Raw genomic sequence first — 19,492 nt, forward strand, 5'->3', positions numbered from 1 at the left:
TTCATATCAGATTTGTATAGGTTTTACATAAATCAGTACAGATATCAGTATAGAGCTTTAAAGTACATCTTAAATTAGGACTACAGTACTCAGAAGTACATCTTAAATTAAGACTACAGTACTCAGAAGTACATCTTTAACGAACCGACGAATTTTAAAACCTACTACTTCGGGTTTTTTTTTAATTTAGAAAAACAATTCTTTTTAGAAACGATTGTTTGATTTTCAATTATTTCTTTGTTAACGAAACGGTGAGTTTGCCTTTAAGAAAAGTATAATCCGCCTCTTTAACTGCCCTAACTACCTCATACACTCGTTCCACAATACAACAATAAATACACATAATTTGATTATATTTATTATTTGTATAGAGAAACTGGATATTCAATATTTCACCAGTTTACAATATTCTATTTGAACTTTTGAATGAAGAACTCAGACACTGTATGCATCACATGCTGAACAAAGTTAAACAAACAATAACAAATGAATTTTATCTGCCTTAGGTAATAAACGCTTTTAGAATTGAAATCAAAATATGATAAAAGTAAAAATTGTTTAAATTTTATATGATGAAAAACTGATAAAAATTGATACAAATTTTGAATACTCACTTATGATGAGTGCAAATACACGTTTCTGTTTATAAAAATTGTTTTTTTTAGTAATTAGTAGAAGCTTAAGAGAAATTAAAATTTTAAATGACAAAATGGCCTAAATCGAATTCTACAGTTTAAATCAAAACGGGGTTTTTATTGTTTTTGGAAAAAAAGACAATTATCTTTTTATGAAGATAAATGAGTTGAGTCTTTGACACAAAGTTTGATTTTAAAATCCCTAAATCTTTGCAACCCAGTGTCGTAGACCTTAAATATTTCAAACTATTAGTTCTGTTATATCAAATAGTAAACGTTTGAAATATCAAATGCTAACAAAATCAGGTTGCAAAGATATAGGGATTAGAAAATTAGAGTTTGTGGATTTGTCCAGTTAGCATAATAGATATCCAAAGTTGCTTCATAACATGAATATTTAATACACATAAGTCTTCCTAGTCCACAGTTTTATGGGACCCACTGTAGGATTTCTTACACTTTTTGCTTTACGTTTTACCAAATCTATAAAACCAAAGTTTGTTTTTATTTTGCCTCTAGATAAACTCCAATTCCATGATCCTGATCAGGATATGATACCTGGTCGAACAGAATATTCTGAAATACAAATGTTTTTCGATATTTAATCTTAAAATAAAAAAAAAAGATTTAGGCCAATTTTTATATCAAAGGAATTGAGTTTTTGTGTCACAAACTTTTATTTTCTAATCCCTATATTTTTTAAACTTAATGGTATAAACCTTTGATATTTCAAACTTAGATTATTTGATCTAACAGAATTCATAGTGTGAAATATCTCAGGTCTACTATATTGGATTGCAAAGATATTGGGATTATTAAATCAGAGTTTGTGGCTGAGACTCAACTCCTTTGTTCGGGCTTTACATAAATCAGTATGGATAAAGCCAGTTCCCCTGTTCAATTTTTTTTACTTTTTTAACATGCCCTTCACTTTAAGCTCAACACGGGGCTTTTATACCTTCTGCCTGAGTCTTATGGGATACTGACTAAATACCTTTACCAGACTTAATCTATATTTAGACGTACTTCCAGTCAATAGTTTTAGACATTTTATAACTCATTAGAAAGCCTTTAACAAAAAGAAGAAATTTTTCATATATTTTTACACAGATACCTTTAAAGGGAATTTGCACATTTTCGGTTTTTGAAAATTATTTTTGCATATTTGAATTCGTCGTGCCAAGGCTTTTCAAAAATGTATAATTTATCATACTTCGCGCACTTTTTGTTTTTTCACATTTTTTGCTCAAAAACTTTTTCTTCAAATTATTAAAGTAGAGCCTAAGGACTTTCCTGAAGTGTATCAAATGTTAAAGATTTGTATCACAAAAAGGAAATAAAGGGGGGGGGGGCCCCCGGTCCCCCCCCCCCCCGACTTATTTTTAAGGCTTTGATCTTATTTTGTCGTACCTGTTTTTCTAGTTCTTGAACAATAAACATTGATTGCTGAAAATGCACATTATCATCCTCAGTGCCGTGGAGAACCAAATATGACTTGTTTCTAAAAACCAAAGGTTTCAATAACAATTAGTGCTTCTCCATTTGTATTTGTTTCACAATTTCTTTTTTCTACTTATAAGATATATGTAAACATCTATCTCAAGGAAACCAAGTTTTACGTGAAAACAGGCTAAAATTGGATACGCAACAGGCCACAGATGTTAAAAATGTTTTAAAGGAATTGAGTCTTTGTCACAAACTCTGAAATTCTAATTTCTATACCTCTGCAACCCAATGTCGTAGACCTTAGATATTTCAAACTATGAATTCTGTTGCATCAAATTATCTTAGTTTGAAATATCAAAAGTCTACAACATCAGGTTCCATAGATATAGGGATTTGAAAATTTGAGTTTGTGGCAAAAACTCAATTCCTTTTGTACATTTTCGGATAAATCTTAAGATTTAGATCAGTGATATGATGCCATTTTCGAATTTTGAATTGACCAATATTTGCAAGCAATTAAAAAAGATGTGGCTTTGAAATAACCATAAAGAACTCAACTCAAGGGACATGTTTTAGATGTTCATAGGCGGTTTTAGGGGGGTGGGTAGCAGTCCCCCTGGATTTTTACAAAGTCTTTACTCCAAAGACTTTTGACCTGTAACAGGTTATCTATGACCACCGACAGGTTTGTCAAGCTGGAAAGAATGGTGATACACCCAAAGTGGATTGTCTCAATTTCGGACAACAGTGTTTTAAATGCCCTTATTTCAAGCAGCTCAAGAAATCTAAATTATCGCAGATAGGAAGGATGTTTTTTTTTAACAAAAATGCCTTTTTTTACTTTTAGCCTTTTGATGGCATACTTCTATTTTTGACTCTAAAAATAAACATAAAATTTAGCATGATTTAAGAAACATGATTTACTAAAAGATCAATAATAATAGCAGAAATTATTCATTAGAATAATAATAATAATAATGTCATTGTATAAAGTTCAATCCATAATATTTTTTTATATCGTTATGATAAATAAATGGATTATTAAGACATTTGGTTACCCTGTACTTAAAGGTAAAAGAAACTATTAGTAGGATAAAGAACTGTTTAGCCAATTTGTTTTAATGGAATATAAGGGAGATACAAACGACGCGGCCCGCCCTACCATATGATTATACATGCTTTGCAGAAGGGTACTCCATTTGTAAAATAGTTTTTAAGGTCCTCTTTTAATTTTTTAATAGTGTTTTTTTACTTTACCATATTAAATAAAACCAATTTTTTATGTTACAAAAACTACGCTTATTGCTGATATTTTTGCATCCCAATAACATGTATTTGTTTTCATTATTCAGCCTATTTTTTCTCTGTATAAGTTATACAATAACCTATTCTAAATACATGAAGTACCGTCTGCAAAGGATGTATAATCATATGGAAGGGCGGGCCGCGTCTGTCTCCCTTATATTCCATGCTCTTTGGTTTGCGTTTTCTATTTTCTTTGATTCACATAAAATCATGTACATTTTAAAACTATAAAGTACTTTTTTAGCTACATTCTTTAAGAAGTAATTTGAAAAATTCTCTTAGATTTTTGCGTAAGAACTCACAAGCATTAAAGCACGCTGGATTAGCTGTTCTAAAACGTGACAAACGAATCTGACCAACTTAAAGTTTATCAGATTCAGATGTACTGAAAATGCACAAAATAATAATAATGCATCTTTTGAATTATACACTAAAGCTATTTTGTTGGTGCGTACCATAAGTAAAATTTCAAAGAATCAAATATGTAATTAAACAATGAAAAATACGCAATTCCATATATCTACAGACATCTTTACAGACGTTATTTTTAAAAGCAAAGTAAACTTTTTTTTACATTGTATTAAAATTATCTTAAGTTAACAGTTTTAGAAGATTATAAGTTTCACCTGAGGTTTTCAAGTTTCCAAAGCGGAGTGCTTTTATTGTACCCCTCATAGTTATCCTGTGGAGTCGACATATATCTGATAAAAACTGAATCTTTAAAAACTTTTGTACTTAAAGGTATTTACCTTTCTGTGTAGATTGAATCATAAAGTTCCCACATCGACACAGGAGCAACACTAACACCACAGGAAAATACACCATTGGAGTCCCTTTAAAAGTAATTGGTTTGGTGAATAAAACTCAGATCATCAAAATTTGAAAAATGTAAATGGTGCCACTGGCAAATGGCAATCAAAGGCCGTTCCTTTACGATTTTATTTACCCCCGCTCCCTGTCTGAATTCTTTTGTTTAGTATTGTCTCATATGTCCCTTTCTCTCATGTCCCTTTCTCTCCGTACAAATTAACGTAGCTATGATTTTTTTAAAGGTTTAAGAAAGGTAAAATCAGTTTTAGTATTAACTTGTTATTCCACAACGTATTACTTATTTTCCTAGCAAGAACCGACAGGCTAAAATATCCTCCAAAACTCCATCCATAAACTCCAGTTCTTTTAGAATCTATAATCTTATACTGGGTCTGTAACCGTTTTACAATACTAATGATTTCATCCACTTCTTTGGTTCCCAGATTTCTATAGTTTGACATCATGAAAGTGGCACCAGCATTTCCTGATCCTCTAAATTAAATATTTATTTCCTAGCAAACAATACGTGTTATTTTGAGCAAGAAGTGTATATGATTGAATTCTGAAAATTCAAAATTAAGATTATATTATCGAGAAAAAAACTACTGGTGCTTTAAGATTCTAAGTTATCGTAAAAATTTAAATTTGAAATGTCAAAACTTGAAAAAAAAATCCAGATGTAGCTCTTAGTAAGCTTTAAAGAAGTCTGAGGCCGAATTTAAGGAATGTGAGCCGCGGCTTACATTTCAGCCTCGGCTCAAATATGGTTGGTTCCACTTAAAATTGTATTCAATTTTTCAAGATTTAAGCCGGCGCGGCGCTCAATTGATACCGGTTTTTGGGGGATTTGAGACGTGGCTTAAATTCATTAAATTTGGACACTGAATGCTTAAAAACTTCTTAAACTAGCCATTGCCAATTTGGTATAGATATTTTTATTTGCCTGTTTAACAAGAAAAAAAGCCGCAAAGATTGGTACTAATTCAGTTACACCATTTTTGGTAATGTTTTTGGTGATTGATAAAAATTTCATAATCGATCAGATTCGGCCTTTAATTTGATGTTTTCTATTCCAAGCTTCTTGTTCTAGCAAGGTAAACTGTTATTTAATACCTATAATCTAACCCCTGTCTAATCGGAATTTTAGTCATTCCTTGTTAAATAATTTAGAATTCATAATGCAGTACTTTCTGTAAATCCTACATGATGATATGATTAAAATATTTCAAGCAAAGTTAAATTAATCAATTTCGTTTTAAAAATTTTGTGGTTCCATTTAAACTTTACTCTACCTGGCATCAATTTTAATTCCAATAAAACCCTTAGTTTCAACCAGGTATGACAAAAGAACAGTATCATCATACCAATGATATAAAACTTCTTGTGATCCTGGTCCTTTAAATTATTTTTTAAACATGTTTTTGATGACTCTGTTATATTCAATAAATAATTTAAAGGCTATGCATAAAAAAATCAATTAAAAAGAAAAAATATTTTCACTAAACTTAATTTACCTCCATAAACATAAAGAATCGTTGGTAGTTCAACATCCGATTTTAATGTTACTCCTTTAGATGATTATTATTAAAAGATTGTTGTATACGATTGTTTTAAAAGATATTTGTTTTACCGGAAGGTAACATTAGCTCCACATTTGTTTTTCCATAATGAAGGTGAATTCTGTGGGATAAGGGAGGAGAATGTAATTTCCTAAAATCATTATTTCTTTATTTCATGATTTTACCCAGCTTCCGGAAGAGAAAGCTTCCGGAAGAGAGAGAGAGAGAGAGAGAGAATCAATTTTTTTAAACACGTTCATTGTAAAATACTAAATTGCAATACATAAGGGTTGTCTATAAAAAGTTATTTAGGCAGTGTATCAATATATCAATGTAAATTTAATCTGTGAAGACAGGCGTTTCAGCTCTTTCAGCTCTACTTTATATAACCCCGTCAAAATTAATTCTTTTTGCTTTGAATTTTTTAAAACTTTTTTCCAGGTATATTATACCTCAGAAACGAAATTGTACTTACTGAAGTTTGGTGTTGTTCTTTAGTGTTGCTTTTATCTCCATTGTGTTGATATCCAGAAGTTTACTATATGGAATATGTGGTCCGAGGCAGTTTAGTATTGCATACTGACCTTCTGTACTATAAATGCAGTATATACATACATGTTTGCATAGTAGATATCTACATTTTTCCAGCAAAGTTAGCCTAAATAACAGTTTTGTTTAGGTTTGTCCAGGGTTTTCGTTCTATTAAAGTTTCCTAATCGGGGGAAGGGGTGGAGGGCCGCCATGAACTCCGCAAACTGGTCTCCAAGCACACGATTCCGAAGGAGGAGATCAACTTTTACTTTACCTTTGTGACCCGCAGCTCATCTAGATTTCATTGTGAGGAAAGCAAGTTCATTTGATTACTTACAAGTTTTGTTCTTTTTTATAGCTCGTCAATTAGAGGACTTATTGTGAAGAAATATTTTAGGATTTTTGACATATAAAACATTTGTATAATTACTGAGTTTAAGGGCAAAGTCGACGATCAAAATCATCCATTTGGGTGGTTACGTTTTTAGAATCGATTTTTAAGATTATTAAATAACGATGACAAAAAATGTAAAAATAATTTTGACAGTAAACTAATTAGATGTTTAGGAACATATTTCCTCAATATAAATTTGTCAATAAATCAATGTTAGAATCAATTATTTCTTTTTCATCATTATAATGAATTTCTTATCCATTACAAATTTGTTTGTAAATTTCTTCAAATTCTTCAAATGTCAAAATTCTGGGATATCTACAGAAAGCGTTTTGTGAACAATGAGACATTAAAGAAACAAATAACTGAATAAGATTACTTATTTTCGATAATAAGAGTCAATTTTTATTTTCTCAACCTGTTCCATAAACAACTCATTGGTTTACTGCAGAATTTTTCCTACATTTTTTGTCATCGTTATTTAATAATTTTTAAAAATCGATTCTCAAGATTTAACTATCCAAATGGATGATTTTAAACGTCGACTTTGTGCTCATACTTCTTAATTATACATCATTAAAACGTTTTATATATCTCAAATGAATCCTAAAAGATTTCTCCACAATACTACATTCTCAGCTTAACTACTTTACATTGCCTGTCACTCCCTTTACCGTAAAATTTACTTAAATTAACATAAGCTTCTTTGGTTCTCATAAATGTAAATGTAAATGTTTGTCGTTATAATTTTTTTTTTCTGACTTAATTAATTTTATTGTTAAAATGATATCATACTATGTAATAATAAATGATAAAATGAAAATATTTAATAATAAACTGTTGTTCCTAATCGCTTTCTTCGCTCTAAGTTTCTAATATTATTGATTAAAATGGCTTTAAAACGTTAAAGATCTCCTTTTTTGAAAATGTTGCCATTAAAGCAAAAACTTGTCAAATCATATTTCACAAAAAAATGAAATATTATAACCCGAACTAAAAATTCATAAAATATTTTCTTAAAGAATGCAAGTACAGTTTAATGAATTTACTTATTTTGGCCTTAACAAATTGTTATCTAAGCATAATGTCACCAGTTAAATGACAAAGCAAAATGAAAAAAAAGAAGATAAATATGTAAGCCTGCATTCCTAATTGAAGGCTCAAAATATTCACATTCTGAAATTTTGATTATTATAGAATTCAAAATAATAACTTTTCTCAAACTTACCGTGCTTAAAACGACATGTAACGCAAATTTCCACAGAACCATCTTTTTGAGTTCTAGAACAAGGAAAAAATTGTATTTTGTTCTGATTATTTCAAACTTTGATCAAACCTAAACAAATGCTTGCTCTTTCTATCATGCAAATAAACTCCTAAAAAAAGCTTAATTGTAACACAATAAAATAAATAATTTAATTTAATAATTTAACTTTCCTGTGTAAAATATATCTCCATTTTTCTTAAATTTAAGGATTTCGTTAATTTCTCCTTGGTGGTGTGTAATCTAAACAGATTTGAAAAAAATGAGTTTTACAAGAGCAATTATGCTGTTACTAAACCAATGATCGGTTAAATCATATAAAAAAGTAAGGTACATGATTACATTAAAAAATTAAACAGTAAAATTATAGACGAATATGTTTGAAGAGGGAGGGGGTTTAGAGCAACCATGAGCCCGTGAACTGACCTCTGGAGTTAAAGTGGACAAATTGTTATTTATTACTAAAAACTTTTAGATCATGTTAAGATTTAAGAAAAAGGCTTTTCTAGGAAAGCGGGTTCTAGGGCGATAAAGTGTTTGGGAAACTGGTATAAATAGATAAAATCTTGATAAAAAAGTGTTTATTACATATTTCATTACTTGCTCTTACATTTTCTAAAGAAAATTTATAAACAAAATATTTATTGTCAAAGCATTTTGATAGGTTTGACATACATATAATTATGAGTAAATTATCTCGTTATGGTTTTCGGGGAGTTGCAAGCAAGTGGTTATACAATTATCTTACAAATAGAAAGCAGATTGTTTTTATAAATGGAAATTTCTCCTCCATTGAAGATTTACAAACTAATTGTTCTACAAAATGATTAGCTTTTAGTTTGCAAATGATTCACAAACTGGAGTTCCTTTCCAATTCTTTTCACATACCAAATTGCTCTGAACAACTGATAAGTTTCTACTTTCCGGATGATAATAGACTGCAATTAGCTTGAAATGTTGTACAATGCAACAAATAAAGAACTTGCTAATCTACCGTGGTCAGCATATACATATATACATACAAAATCATTTACTGAAATTGTGATATAACATATATTTTAGTATAGTATCCAGTACTGAAATAGTACAAAATAAACAGTAGTCTGCGTATAATCAAATAAACCATGATGTATTCTCTTACATCAACCTAACTTCTGCATCAAATACTGATCTCTCCGGGATCAACTCATTAGAATTGGTTGATCCACAATTGATCTTATTATTAACACTACACATAAATGAGACAGGGTTGCATATTAGGTTTATCCCTAGTGCGGGTTAATACCTAGGCTTCCCACATCTTTGTTAATTATAATTATGTCCCTATTAAATCCAATAATCTTTAATAAGTACACCATGTTAATTTAAACAGATTGATGAAATATACATAGCATACTATTAAAAACTGTTTCAATTGCTGTATGAATAATTATGATCCTGTTTAGGATCATGAGACTGACCATTGACGGGATCCCTGGGGACCTCAGCATCAGGATGTTCAATCTTACAAACCATCACCTTTATATCCTCAAGGTTGTCCAATATCTTCTTATCAGGATGAAGTTCCCCAGGACAATTAATCCATCTCAACTCTAAGAATAACTGAAGCTCTGCTATCTTGGTATTGATCTGCTTAATGATCACTTCCCTACTGGTGTCCTCGATGTGCTTCTCCTCGGGCATGATATTCCAGGGTGAGTCCACTACCAGCCTATCAGTATGTGGATCAAAGATATACTCTATGGCTCCAAGGTTTATGATATCTTCAAGAGGTTGGAGGCTGTTACGGTCTCCAGTGTCCACATTCAAATCTATCTGTATATCTCAGTTGAATCCTCGTGATCATGCTTCAGATTCTTGATGATCTCATCCTCAGTTAAGTCTCCAGCCCTTATAGCAGCTGTGATAAATGGATCAAGACTACTCCTGAGTGGAGCCAGATCAAAGTCATCAAGATCAGGCTCTCTGACATCTTCAATTGTTCTCCGGTACTTGTGGTTCATCATCTTCTCGTCAGCACCACTCATCTGCTGTGAAACCAACTGTATATCCGTAGAAGTCTTGTGCGGTGTATGTAGCACAAGACCCAGAATGGTAGTGATAGACTTGTGTCTTCTTCTACGATTTGGGCTGTACTGACTGATTCCGATCTCTTGATGTATCTAAAGGACTGTTCACCCTCTCCTTGGAACAGTCCTGGATACAACAACCATCAGGTTCTAAAATTGTATTATAACCCCATTTCAGTAACAGACACTGCATCAGATTGATTAAAAGCCAATGAATTAACATTGAACAAAGTTAGACAAAAATTATACTCTTAGAAAGCATAAATCCATCGTGGACTCTCATATTTGGAGATACTCATCCAAAATGTCTATATTTACTTGGATATATACATTACATGGGAGACATAGGATTACCTTATCAATTGCATTAAAAAATAAGTTGTCGTCTGCAAATTCACCATTGCCAAGGTTAAAAATCTATTCCCTGATAATATCAAATCAATATCCTAATTGCTTATTTGAGTCACAAATATAAAATGTATAAATTTCAGAAAAAAAATACCAAAATTCGTCTAAAGAATTTCCAGGAATTTTAGCTACAGGGTGTCCCAGAAAACATGGGAATTCAGTGACGAATTCGATATTGTCTTTTCAAATAATTCTTTGATTTAGTATAGTGATACCTACTGAGAAAGCTGTAATCTGTAAGATTTTTGTCTGCTATTTTCACATTTTGTTTGTTTATGTTTTGACTGCATACGATTGTACTTAGTAAAACAAGAAAATTACAGTATACAAACAGAGTAAACTTGTCCGTATTCACTGTTCATCTTGCGGAGACATTATAGACACATCTTTGCAGTCTTTTACCCTTTTCATTGAATAAACTCTAGCAGACATAATAATATTATTTCTTTTGAAATTAGGTATTACAATGCTAATTCATAACAAAGACAAAATCGAATTCGTCACTGAATTCCCATGTTTTTTGGGACACCCTGTAGCTGGGAATCTACCAGTCTGAGAAGCTTTAATCAGTTTACGGCTTGAATTAAATGTTCTAAAAATTAACCGCAAACAAAGGAGGATACAGAAATTAAGTGAGGGGGTGCTAGATTTATTTCGGAACAAAAATCCAGATTAAGAAACATTTTTTTTACTAAAGTAATTTTCATGTTTTGCACAAAGTTTTCTTTCCCTTAAGTGCTATTGAGAAGCTATTCTGAAATCTCAGAGAGGAAACTACGCCCCCCCTGAATCTGTCAGGGGGTGCAAGGTCTTGTCGCCCCCCACCCTGTATCCACCCCTGACTACAAAGGGGTGAATAACTTAAAACCTTAACAATTTAATCAAATCTATTAATTTCTATAAACAATTTATGTGGTTCAAAAATAAAACCCACATAAAACATGATTTACCTGATTCAAATAGCAAGGACACTTACTTTTTCCACCCCTGTTTAACTTATCATATTTAGCTCATAAATTACATATACAAAAAATAGATTTTCTAAATATAGCGTTAAAACAGCTTTGTAAGTATATTTTACATAAATTTTACCCATTTTACACTCATAATTGTGATTTTTACTATATAAACTTTATAAACCATGTACTATATGTAAAAAAGGGGATTAGCAATAAATTCATTTTTGATCATTATTACCTTAAAACACAAACAATGAGAATTACACATAAACTCTTGGAGTTGTAAAGGGAAGGAGTGGATATCAAGCTTAACCTGTGGACTAAAGATGGAGAAGAATTTTTCTCATTTTCTAGAGTTTCTCGACCCGTCAACAAATTAAATATCAGTTGGTTAATAACTACAGGAAGTTCTGTTGTTTCTCAGCAATGGATAACGAGGGAGTCAGCTGAGAAATATTGCACTGGCATTCAAAGTCTAATCTGTGTCTATCATATGAATCATTTATATAGAAAATAAATAATGTAGTTTTTCCATTTATGAAAGTTGTAAACTTGTAATACAATTGTAATATCTTAATCTCTACTACAAAATAAATATTTAGATCTAAAAAAAATCATTATTACCTTTCTAGCTTTTCCATTCTCATAAATGAATATCTGATGGAATCGGTCCTGTTAATCAAAATATTTAATATATTCTAGCGATGAAAAATCTAACACATTTTTACCTTTTTTCTTTCAGGTGCGAGATACAAAAAGGTTCCATTGTTAACTGAAGTTTTATCAACATATTATATATGCAAAACAAAAAAATGTTGTTTGTCTTCTCAAAATAGTACCTGGATTAGGGGTAAAATTCATTTCCATTTCCACCCAACCGTTTTTTTCTTCTGTTTTAAAAACCTTGAATTGTTATAATGTGCGTACACAGCGTATATATATGTATATATTAAATAAAAAGTATAAAAGAAAAATAAATCTTTAATTTCAAGACAAAATACACAAGCCTTGCTTTTGTGCATTTAAGTTCTGTAGCAACCTGAAAATATACAATTAAAGCTGCATAAATAACAACTCTATTGATTTTGAAAGGGCTTGTTCAAACATGCAAGCTATTTGATGCGTTATAGTATCTGTTTTCTTTTTTTCAAATGACCAATCACAATAAAATATTACTTGACATAGTAACGTGATGCTTCTATTTTGTACTCGGTTCATCCAGTTTGCTAAAAAAAAATGTTATTTTCTGAAAAATAAAACAAATGAGCACCAACAAATATACTAAAACTGTAAAAATGTTGTTGAAAAAGAAACATTTTGATTTGCTGATCTCAACTGATGGAAGAGATACATCACATAGATTCAGCCTGCTTTTAAAAAGTCTCATTAATTTTTAAGACATGGTCGACTTTGAAGTATTGCAACGCCTTGTACTTTGATTTTACTGCTCTAACTCACTTATGCCCATTACATGTACATTTTAGCACTATGAAGCACTTAGTGTTAGCTTTGGTTTTTAAGAAGTAATTGGCAAAATTTTCATCGATTTTTGCTTGAGAACTTGAGACCTTTAAATCACAGTGACGTCCTAAGGCTGCTAAAAATCTAATTATATAAAGTCGACCATTAAATTGCTAGTAAATCTTTAATAGAAAACTTCATAAACTATCTTTTATTACGGTTATCACAATTAATCAAACAACAACTTTTGATATTGCTCGTATTTTTATAGATGTGCAATTGTACAATGTAAATGCTTTATTTATTTTTCACAAAAAATCTTTTTAAAGGGAGTGTTTGTGAAAAATGAAAGGGGGTATAGGCTTAATGCGATAAAAAAGCGCTTTTGATCGCTACTAATTTTACTTATGTCTGTTGCATCTATAAGGAGAAAATTGTTAAAGACGTCTCATAACGAATAACTTAGTGCCCATACAAATTCAGAAAATTGCAACATACAACTTAGACCATAAAAAATCAATTTAATTTCAAACAAATCATTCAGATATTACAACCTATAGTCATCGATTATCTTTCGCCACATTTGTATATAGTTTATATTTTATAATATTTTATTTTTTTAAGAAAACGTTTTTCACGGTTTTTGAAAAATGTGAGTGGTGCACGGCACTCTTAGATAGTTGCGCAAGCGACAAGAGAAATAATCAAATTCAAAACAAATTGATTAAAATAATATTATAAAATATAAACTATATACAAATACGGCGAAACATAATCGATGACTATAGGTTGTAATATCTGAATGATTTGTTTGAAATTAAATTGATTTTTTTACGGTCTAAGTCATATGTTGCAATTTTCTGAATTTGTATGGGTTCTAAGTTATTCGTTATGAGACGTCTTTAACAATTTTCTCCTTATAGACGCAACAGATAGAAGTAAGATTATTAGTGATCAAAAGCGCTTTTTTATCGCATTAAGCCTATACCCCCTTTCATTTTTCGCGAACACTCCCTTTAAACTTACATATTAGAGAAGAATTAGAAATCCACAAAACCCTTGTCAGAATAGGTTCGGCTAACTTACACAATATAAGTTTGTTACAGAAGGATACAATTTTAAAGAAACAAAATTTTAAAATTATATATATCGGATATTTCTATAACAGACTTTTCCTGAAATGCTTGGGTTTTCCACGCGAAATTTAAAGACAGATCCATTCTGCGAAAATACTGCTATCCAGAGAGAAACGGTTGGATTTCTAAAATATTCATCTAAATTTAGTTTTTCTTTTGAAATTCACTATTTGTTTCCCATTGTAATAACAAAAATTCAATCGCCATGGTTTAGATTCTTAAAATACCATTCCTGGAGCCGGCTTTTGGATAATGAATAGTTTTGACTCTAGGATACTGATTTTTTAAATTTTGAACATTTTTCCACTTTCCATAATGGTTCCAAGAGTATTCAGACACCTACAAATTAAATATTTTATTTCTTCAAGCCTCTCAGCTTTCAACTTATCTCAATAGATTCTTATTTTTTTCAAATTTAACTCTAATACAACTTATGTAACACAAATTATGCGATAAAGTAAAGACCTCTAAAAAAGCTCCTATCTTCCAAAATGTATAACATACAATACTATTTTTTACTTGAAAAAAAAGGTTTGGTCGAAAACCTGTAAACAAATGTGAAGGACGTTTTCTTTGGTTGTTAAAAGTTGGCTTATTCAATTTTAAGTGATTTGTTAAAAAAGAATCTTATGTGTCAAAGGAAAATACCTGGGAATCATCAAAGACAGCATAAGCAAGTTTCCTTAAAAAAAATAACAAATTGTGAAGAATGTTTATGTAAATTTACAAAATATACTACTTTGAAGAGGGAGACCACCAGATAGCTTGAGATGACGAAAGGACTTCCTCTAATTATGACCATCATTAAATTCAAATGAAAACTAATTTATACTTGTTACTCTCGATTATCAGAATAATTGCATTTTTAATCTTAAAAAATTCAAATGATTAAATAATTCCTTCATAAACCCAATCCGGGATTCCACAGTATACAACATCTTCTACTCCCTCTGTTGTCAGCTGAACACTCTTATTACTATATGCAGAGTCTCTAAAGTAAAAGCAATACAAATATGAATATGGGTTAGCAAAACAGTCTGAAATTTTTAAATAATCAAAGAACAAAAATTTGAAACTATCAATGCAATTTTAAGTTACCCAATCTTTTTAGGAATACATCCTGTCACCATACTTATTTGAAGGTGAATGTAGGACGGACCATAATTAAATTTAATTTGATTGGTTTTACTATAAACTAGATCTGAAGCTTTTTCACAAAGTATTTGTGAAATCCAAAATAAATCGTTGTTCTATTCTAAGCAAGATAAAACTAAATCTCTGGAAGAATTTGTTCTTTATATTTACTGATCAAACACAAAGAAAATATAGAAATATCAAAATAAAGAAGAAAAACAACTTCAAAATTTATCTTAATAAAACATTTTATTTTCCTGTAAAATATGTTGTTTTCTTTGTTGACGTAGACAAGCGAATTTCCAGTGGGAGCCCAGGATATTAGACGAACAGATGTTTCAAGTTCAGGGAAAGATTGAACAAGATTAGTTGTCAGATCTACCAGTACGTACTTTCCTATGACCGAATTTCTCCAAACAGCATGTCCCTTTACCTTAGAAAAGTTGTCAGATCAATATTGTAACATATATGTTATATTTTACCCTGTAAAATGGATTAGGAGAAGTACATTTCTAATATATTGTGTTAGGATATACCAGAACAAGATGTAAATTTCTAATATATTGTGTTAGGATATACCAGAACAAGTGCGAATTTTCTGTCGTTAGATAACTCCAACATTTGAGGTTTTAGAAGTCTAAAATAATAGATAAAATTACAAAAAGTTCACTGTTTAGTGTTTAGTGTTTACTTAATAAATTCTTACCTAGTTAGATTATCTGTAAGTACTGACACCAAATCCCCTGAGAAAATTACATTTTCTTTACATTTACAGACATATAGGTCATATCCTATTCTTATTCAAATATTATTTAGGTAATTAATAAATGAAACAATTTTTTTTGTTGGATTTACCTGTAATAAGATTCCAAATGTTAAAGTCTTCAGTAATCATCTCTGAGTTGGATATCCATTTCCCAGTGACTAACTCTGGTATCAATTTGCCTAAAATATTAAAACATTTAAAATTCTAAATTAAAATCTAAAATTTAGATAATTGAGTGTATTCAGTATTTGTTCTAATTTAATTTTAACTTTTCAAATGTGGTAGTATTTATGTAACATACTTGTAATTCAAAAATACCATTTTCTAAGCAACAATAATGATATTTATGACCTTCCTGTCCATTTACAGCCCTTTCAAAAATTAATGTTCCAACTCACTTTAAAAAGACACAAAAAAAGGTTAATCAATAATTACTGGTGATTTCAAGTTTAAAACAATAATTACTGAGTGGAAAATGTACATATTTATGAATTTAAAACATGCCTGACACATAGTCAGATAAATCCAGATTGAACTTTGTGATATTCATGTTCCGCCTAAGTTCAAATAATAAATGAGGTTAAAATATTTTGTTCAAAAACTATTATTTTGTGTGCAAATTGATTGCCAGGTTTTTCAGAGGGGATTTTTAACAAAGAAAAATTATTTTAAATTAAGGATTTTGATTAACATATATTCGTAGAACATACTTTGCAGCAACCACGGAAACATTAAACAGGACACTAAACCAATTTCATTTATGAATATTAAATATGAAGTCAAAACGAAACCAGTAAAAGTAAGTTATTTCTATGTAGAGTCAGATTTTGATTACAAAGGATCTTGGTTTCCTGAGTACAGATGTCACTGCAAGAAAACCACAATTCATTCTTCTCTAGTATGATTTGTAATGAAGATAAGGAATAATATGTCATGAAAAAGTCACAATAGATCCAACAAAGTGCAAAAGATGACCAAAAATAATCTAAAATAGCAAACCTTTCAAGTTATATTTTATTCATACAGTGTATAGATAATGGTCAACATTAGAGTGACCCACATCTTTACAGATTTAAAAAAAGGCTTGAGTTAAAAGTTTAGGCTGAAACTTATATTTTAACTTTTTAACTTTAATAATTTATTTTAATTAAATTTTTACAAAATTTTTAAATATTTATATGATAGAAGATGGAATTATTTTGAAATTTCCATATTTCTTGTTATTTATTTTCTTCTTGTTCGTACATCTTTGAATCAAATTTCGACTAATTTTGAAAATAAAAAGAAAAGGTTTTTTGGATGTCCTTGTAGTACGCCACTTTACAAAAAAGAACTATTTTCTGAACTTGAATTGCATTGAACTAGCTGATAAGATCTTGCTTTTTTCGGAACTCTGTCCAAGCCCCCATCTCTAATATCACATTTACACATTAAGGCTCTTCAAATAGTTCTTTTGACATCCAATTGTGGAGCAGGTAGGAGAGAGATAAGGAGGTTTCTAGGGTTTCCCTATATTCCTTCAATTAAACTCTTTCCAAGTTAAGGGGCATTAAGGAAACCAATAACTTCACCCCTTATGCAAAATGGGGAGTTGTATGCCCTAAAGCCCATTAAGAGGAATCTTACACAGCAGTGCAGTCCTAATAGCTGGTCGAGTAAAAAACCGGTATAGTTTGCATGGCAATCAGGGATTAGATTCCTTCTTTCAGTTACACCAGGCTGAAGATGAAGTCTTGTTTTATTCTATGTACATTTCTTATTTCCCCTGTGGGATAGGAGATGTGCAACTAAACGCAGTGTTCAATCAAACTGTAAAGCTGGCACCGCTTTAAGAGAGTTCCGTTCTCTTCTGTGGGCAGTTGATGTCCAAAGTGAATAAATACTAAAGTGGAACAGACTATGGCAACGACGACAGGTTGGGCCTTAAGGTTTTATTTGGTTTGGAAATAATTGCATGAAAAGATTTCGTTTGGAAAGTAAAGACTAAAAAAATAGACTAAAGACCCATGTAAATGTCGTCTTCAGTTAGAACTTCGAAATTTTCATAATAAAAATAAAATTTTTTGAATGTTTGTTAATAGTTTATATGTAAATACTATATAAAGTCGCTTCATCAATTCATTGATTTTGCCCGGCCCTTCTGATTCTATAGGAATTTATCTTTAAAACTGCTTAGTTTTGTTCTTTCATCATCTCACTTCATTCCGAAATGTGTTTATAAATTTCTTAAACACATCTATGTTATTATCCAGTGAAATATATGCTTTTGGGGGTGGGGTTTTGCCCCCCCCCCTAAAAAGAAAAAAAAAATGTAAGCCCTTCATGGAAAAAAACCTTAATACAGAATATGCCTCTCTTAATATCTTTAAAACTACAGGGTGTCCCACGAAACATGGTATTTGAATTTATTTGTGACATTAAGTCTTCTATCTACTTTAAAATGTATGATTCTTGAAACAGTTATCACATAATTCTCCTAGCCCTGGCATTTCCAAAAGGTGGTCTGCGTTTTTTGTGCTTTCAATATTACCGGAGATATAAAGAGTTTGGTTCAGATTTCAATTTTGTTAAATAAAAGCAAAATTGTCGAAGTCTGAACGAAATTCTTCATATCTCGGGCAATATTGAAAGCACAAAAAAGGCAGACCACATTTTGGAAATGGCAGGACAAGGGAAATTTTGTTATTATTATCTCTAGAAATTTACTTCTAAAATTAGGTTGACAAAATAAACGCAGCAAATTATATCAAAAATCAAGACGACATTCAAGTCGTCCTGCATACTGTCATGTTTCGTGGGACACCCTGTATGTCTAGTTCTCCACCACTCTTAAATCTGTCAAAACACATAAGTGAAGACCAAGAGATAAATTTAGAAGATCTTAATTTTTCGGTATCACAAATTGTGCCTTCTTTGTTTTACAGATTATGCATGCAGGCATTATTGTGCGGTCTGAAATTTTTTATTGTGCATTAAAACAGCTAAAATTCACTTCTGAAATCTTAATTTACGTTTATCTATATTTAAGTTAAATACAATTTCTAAGTCTGTGTTTGTAAACAAAGGGAGTCCAGTTTCTGTTGTTCTGTGCACTCCGTACAGACCAATATATGTATATATATATATATATATATATATATATATATATTATTTGGGACATAAAATGTCGTCATCCAACTATGAGTTTGGCCCACTTTAGTATTTAATCACTTTGGTTGATAACTGTTTATATTTTACCTAATTCATTCATTTTGTTCAATTATTTTAAAAGCTTAAATACTGTTTGGCATTTAAAAGACGAAGGATACACAATGACGGCACATCATTTAATTTTACAAATAGGTCAAACATGAGAAAAAATTATAAATTAATATATAAAAAAAAATTCATTGAAAACATACAGTAATCATGGGCTGCAACAAAACACTGTTCTAAAATCTGTAATTTATTCCTTGCAATTAATCATAGTCCGATTCATTTAAAATAAACAATTTAACTGGGTGTTATCAACAAGAACTTCAAAGCATTTTAGAAGTAATAAGCAACCGTAAAATCAACAAAGCTGCTCACCCTCTGTTGCAGTGATTGATGAATGCAAAATAACAATCTTCATGG

General features: G+C 30.5%; 1 protein-coding gene across 4 annotated transcripts; it reads right to left on the bottom strand.

The window, feature by feature from the left end:
* Nucleotides 1-338: 338 nt before the first annotated feature.
* Nucleotides 339-18,820, bottom strand: LOC111713889 (venom dipeptidyl peptidase 4). 4 transcript variants are annotated; one of them, XM_023488874.1, is made up of 33 exons: nucleotides 18,786-18,820; nucleotides 16,729-16,772; nucleotides 16,588-16,620; nucleotides 16,382-16,434; nucleotides 15,967-16,056; nucleotides 15,818-15,854; nucleotides 15,691-15,748; nucleotides 15,369-15,544; nucleotides 14,877-14,968; nucleotides 14,717-14,765; nucleotides 14,626-14,659; nucleotides 14,210-14,316; nucleotides 14,017-14,102; nucleotides 13,868-13,918; nucleotides 12,557-12,606; nucleotides 12,393-12,419; nucleotides 12,220-12,283; nucleotides 12,109-12,152; nucleotides 12,005-12,052; nucleotides 8,118-8,187; nucleotides 8,017-8,056; nucleotides 7,909-7,961; nucleotides 7,832-7,856; nucleotides 6,231-6,350; nucleotides 5,827-5,906; nucleotides 5,711-5,764; nucleotides 5,489-5,591; nucleotides 4,503-4,688; nucleotides 4,136-4,219; nucleotides 4,013-4,087; nucleotides 2,046-2,136; nucleotides 1,149-1,211; nucleotides 339-458 (listed from the first exon to the last, which is right to left on the bottom strand). In XM_023488874.1, exons 1-33 carry the CDS (start codon nucleotides 18,816-18,818, stop codon nucleotides 411-413), a joined length of 2,268 nt encoding a protein of 755 aa, XP_023344642.1. In that variant the 5' UTR covers nucleotides 18,819-18,820; the 3' UTR covers nucleotides 339-410. The 4 variants fall into 4 exon arrangements, 3 of the variants coding, with proteins under 3 accessions (XP_023344642.1, XP_023344641.1, XP_023344643.1); XM_023488873.1 differs by having other exon boundaries at nucleotides 6,231-6,347; nucleotides 7,829-7,856; XR_002767826.1 differs by having other exon boundaries at nucleotides 430-458; nucleotides 4,013-4,068; nucleotides 6,231-6,347; nucleotides 7,829-7,856.
* Between the last annotated feature and the right edge of the window lie 672 nt (nucleotides 18,821-19,492).

Source organism: Eurytemora carolleeae, unplaced genomic scaffold (genome assembly GCF_000591075.1).
Source record: "Eurytemora carolleeae unplaced genomic scaffold, Eaff_2.0 scaffold3, whole genome shotgun sequence".
NCBI lineage: Eukaryota > Metazoa > Arthropoda > Copepoda > Calanoida > Temoridae > Eurytemora > Eurytemora carolleeae.

Bases quoted from the DNA above. Each gene is read 5' to 3' on its own strand.
- LOC111713889 (XM_023488874.1), bottom strand. From the start codon at position 18,818: ATGCCTGCATGCATAATCTGTAAAACAAAGAAG. The intron at 16,057-16,381 runs GCATGTTTTAAA...TTAATATTTTAG, and splicing joins TTTATCTGACTATGTGTCAG to GCAAATTGATACCAGAGTTA. The intron at 8,188-12,004 runs GTAATAATGATT...AAATCTGTTTAG, and splicing joins AGAATGGAAAAGCTAGAAAG to ATTACACACCACCAAGGAGA.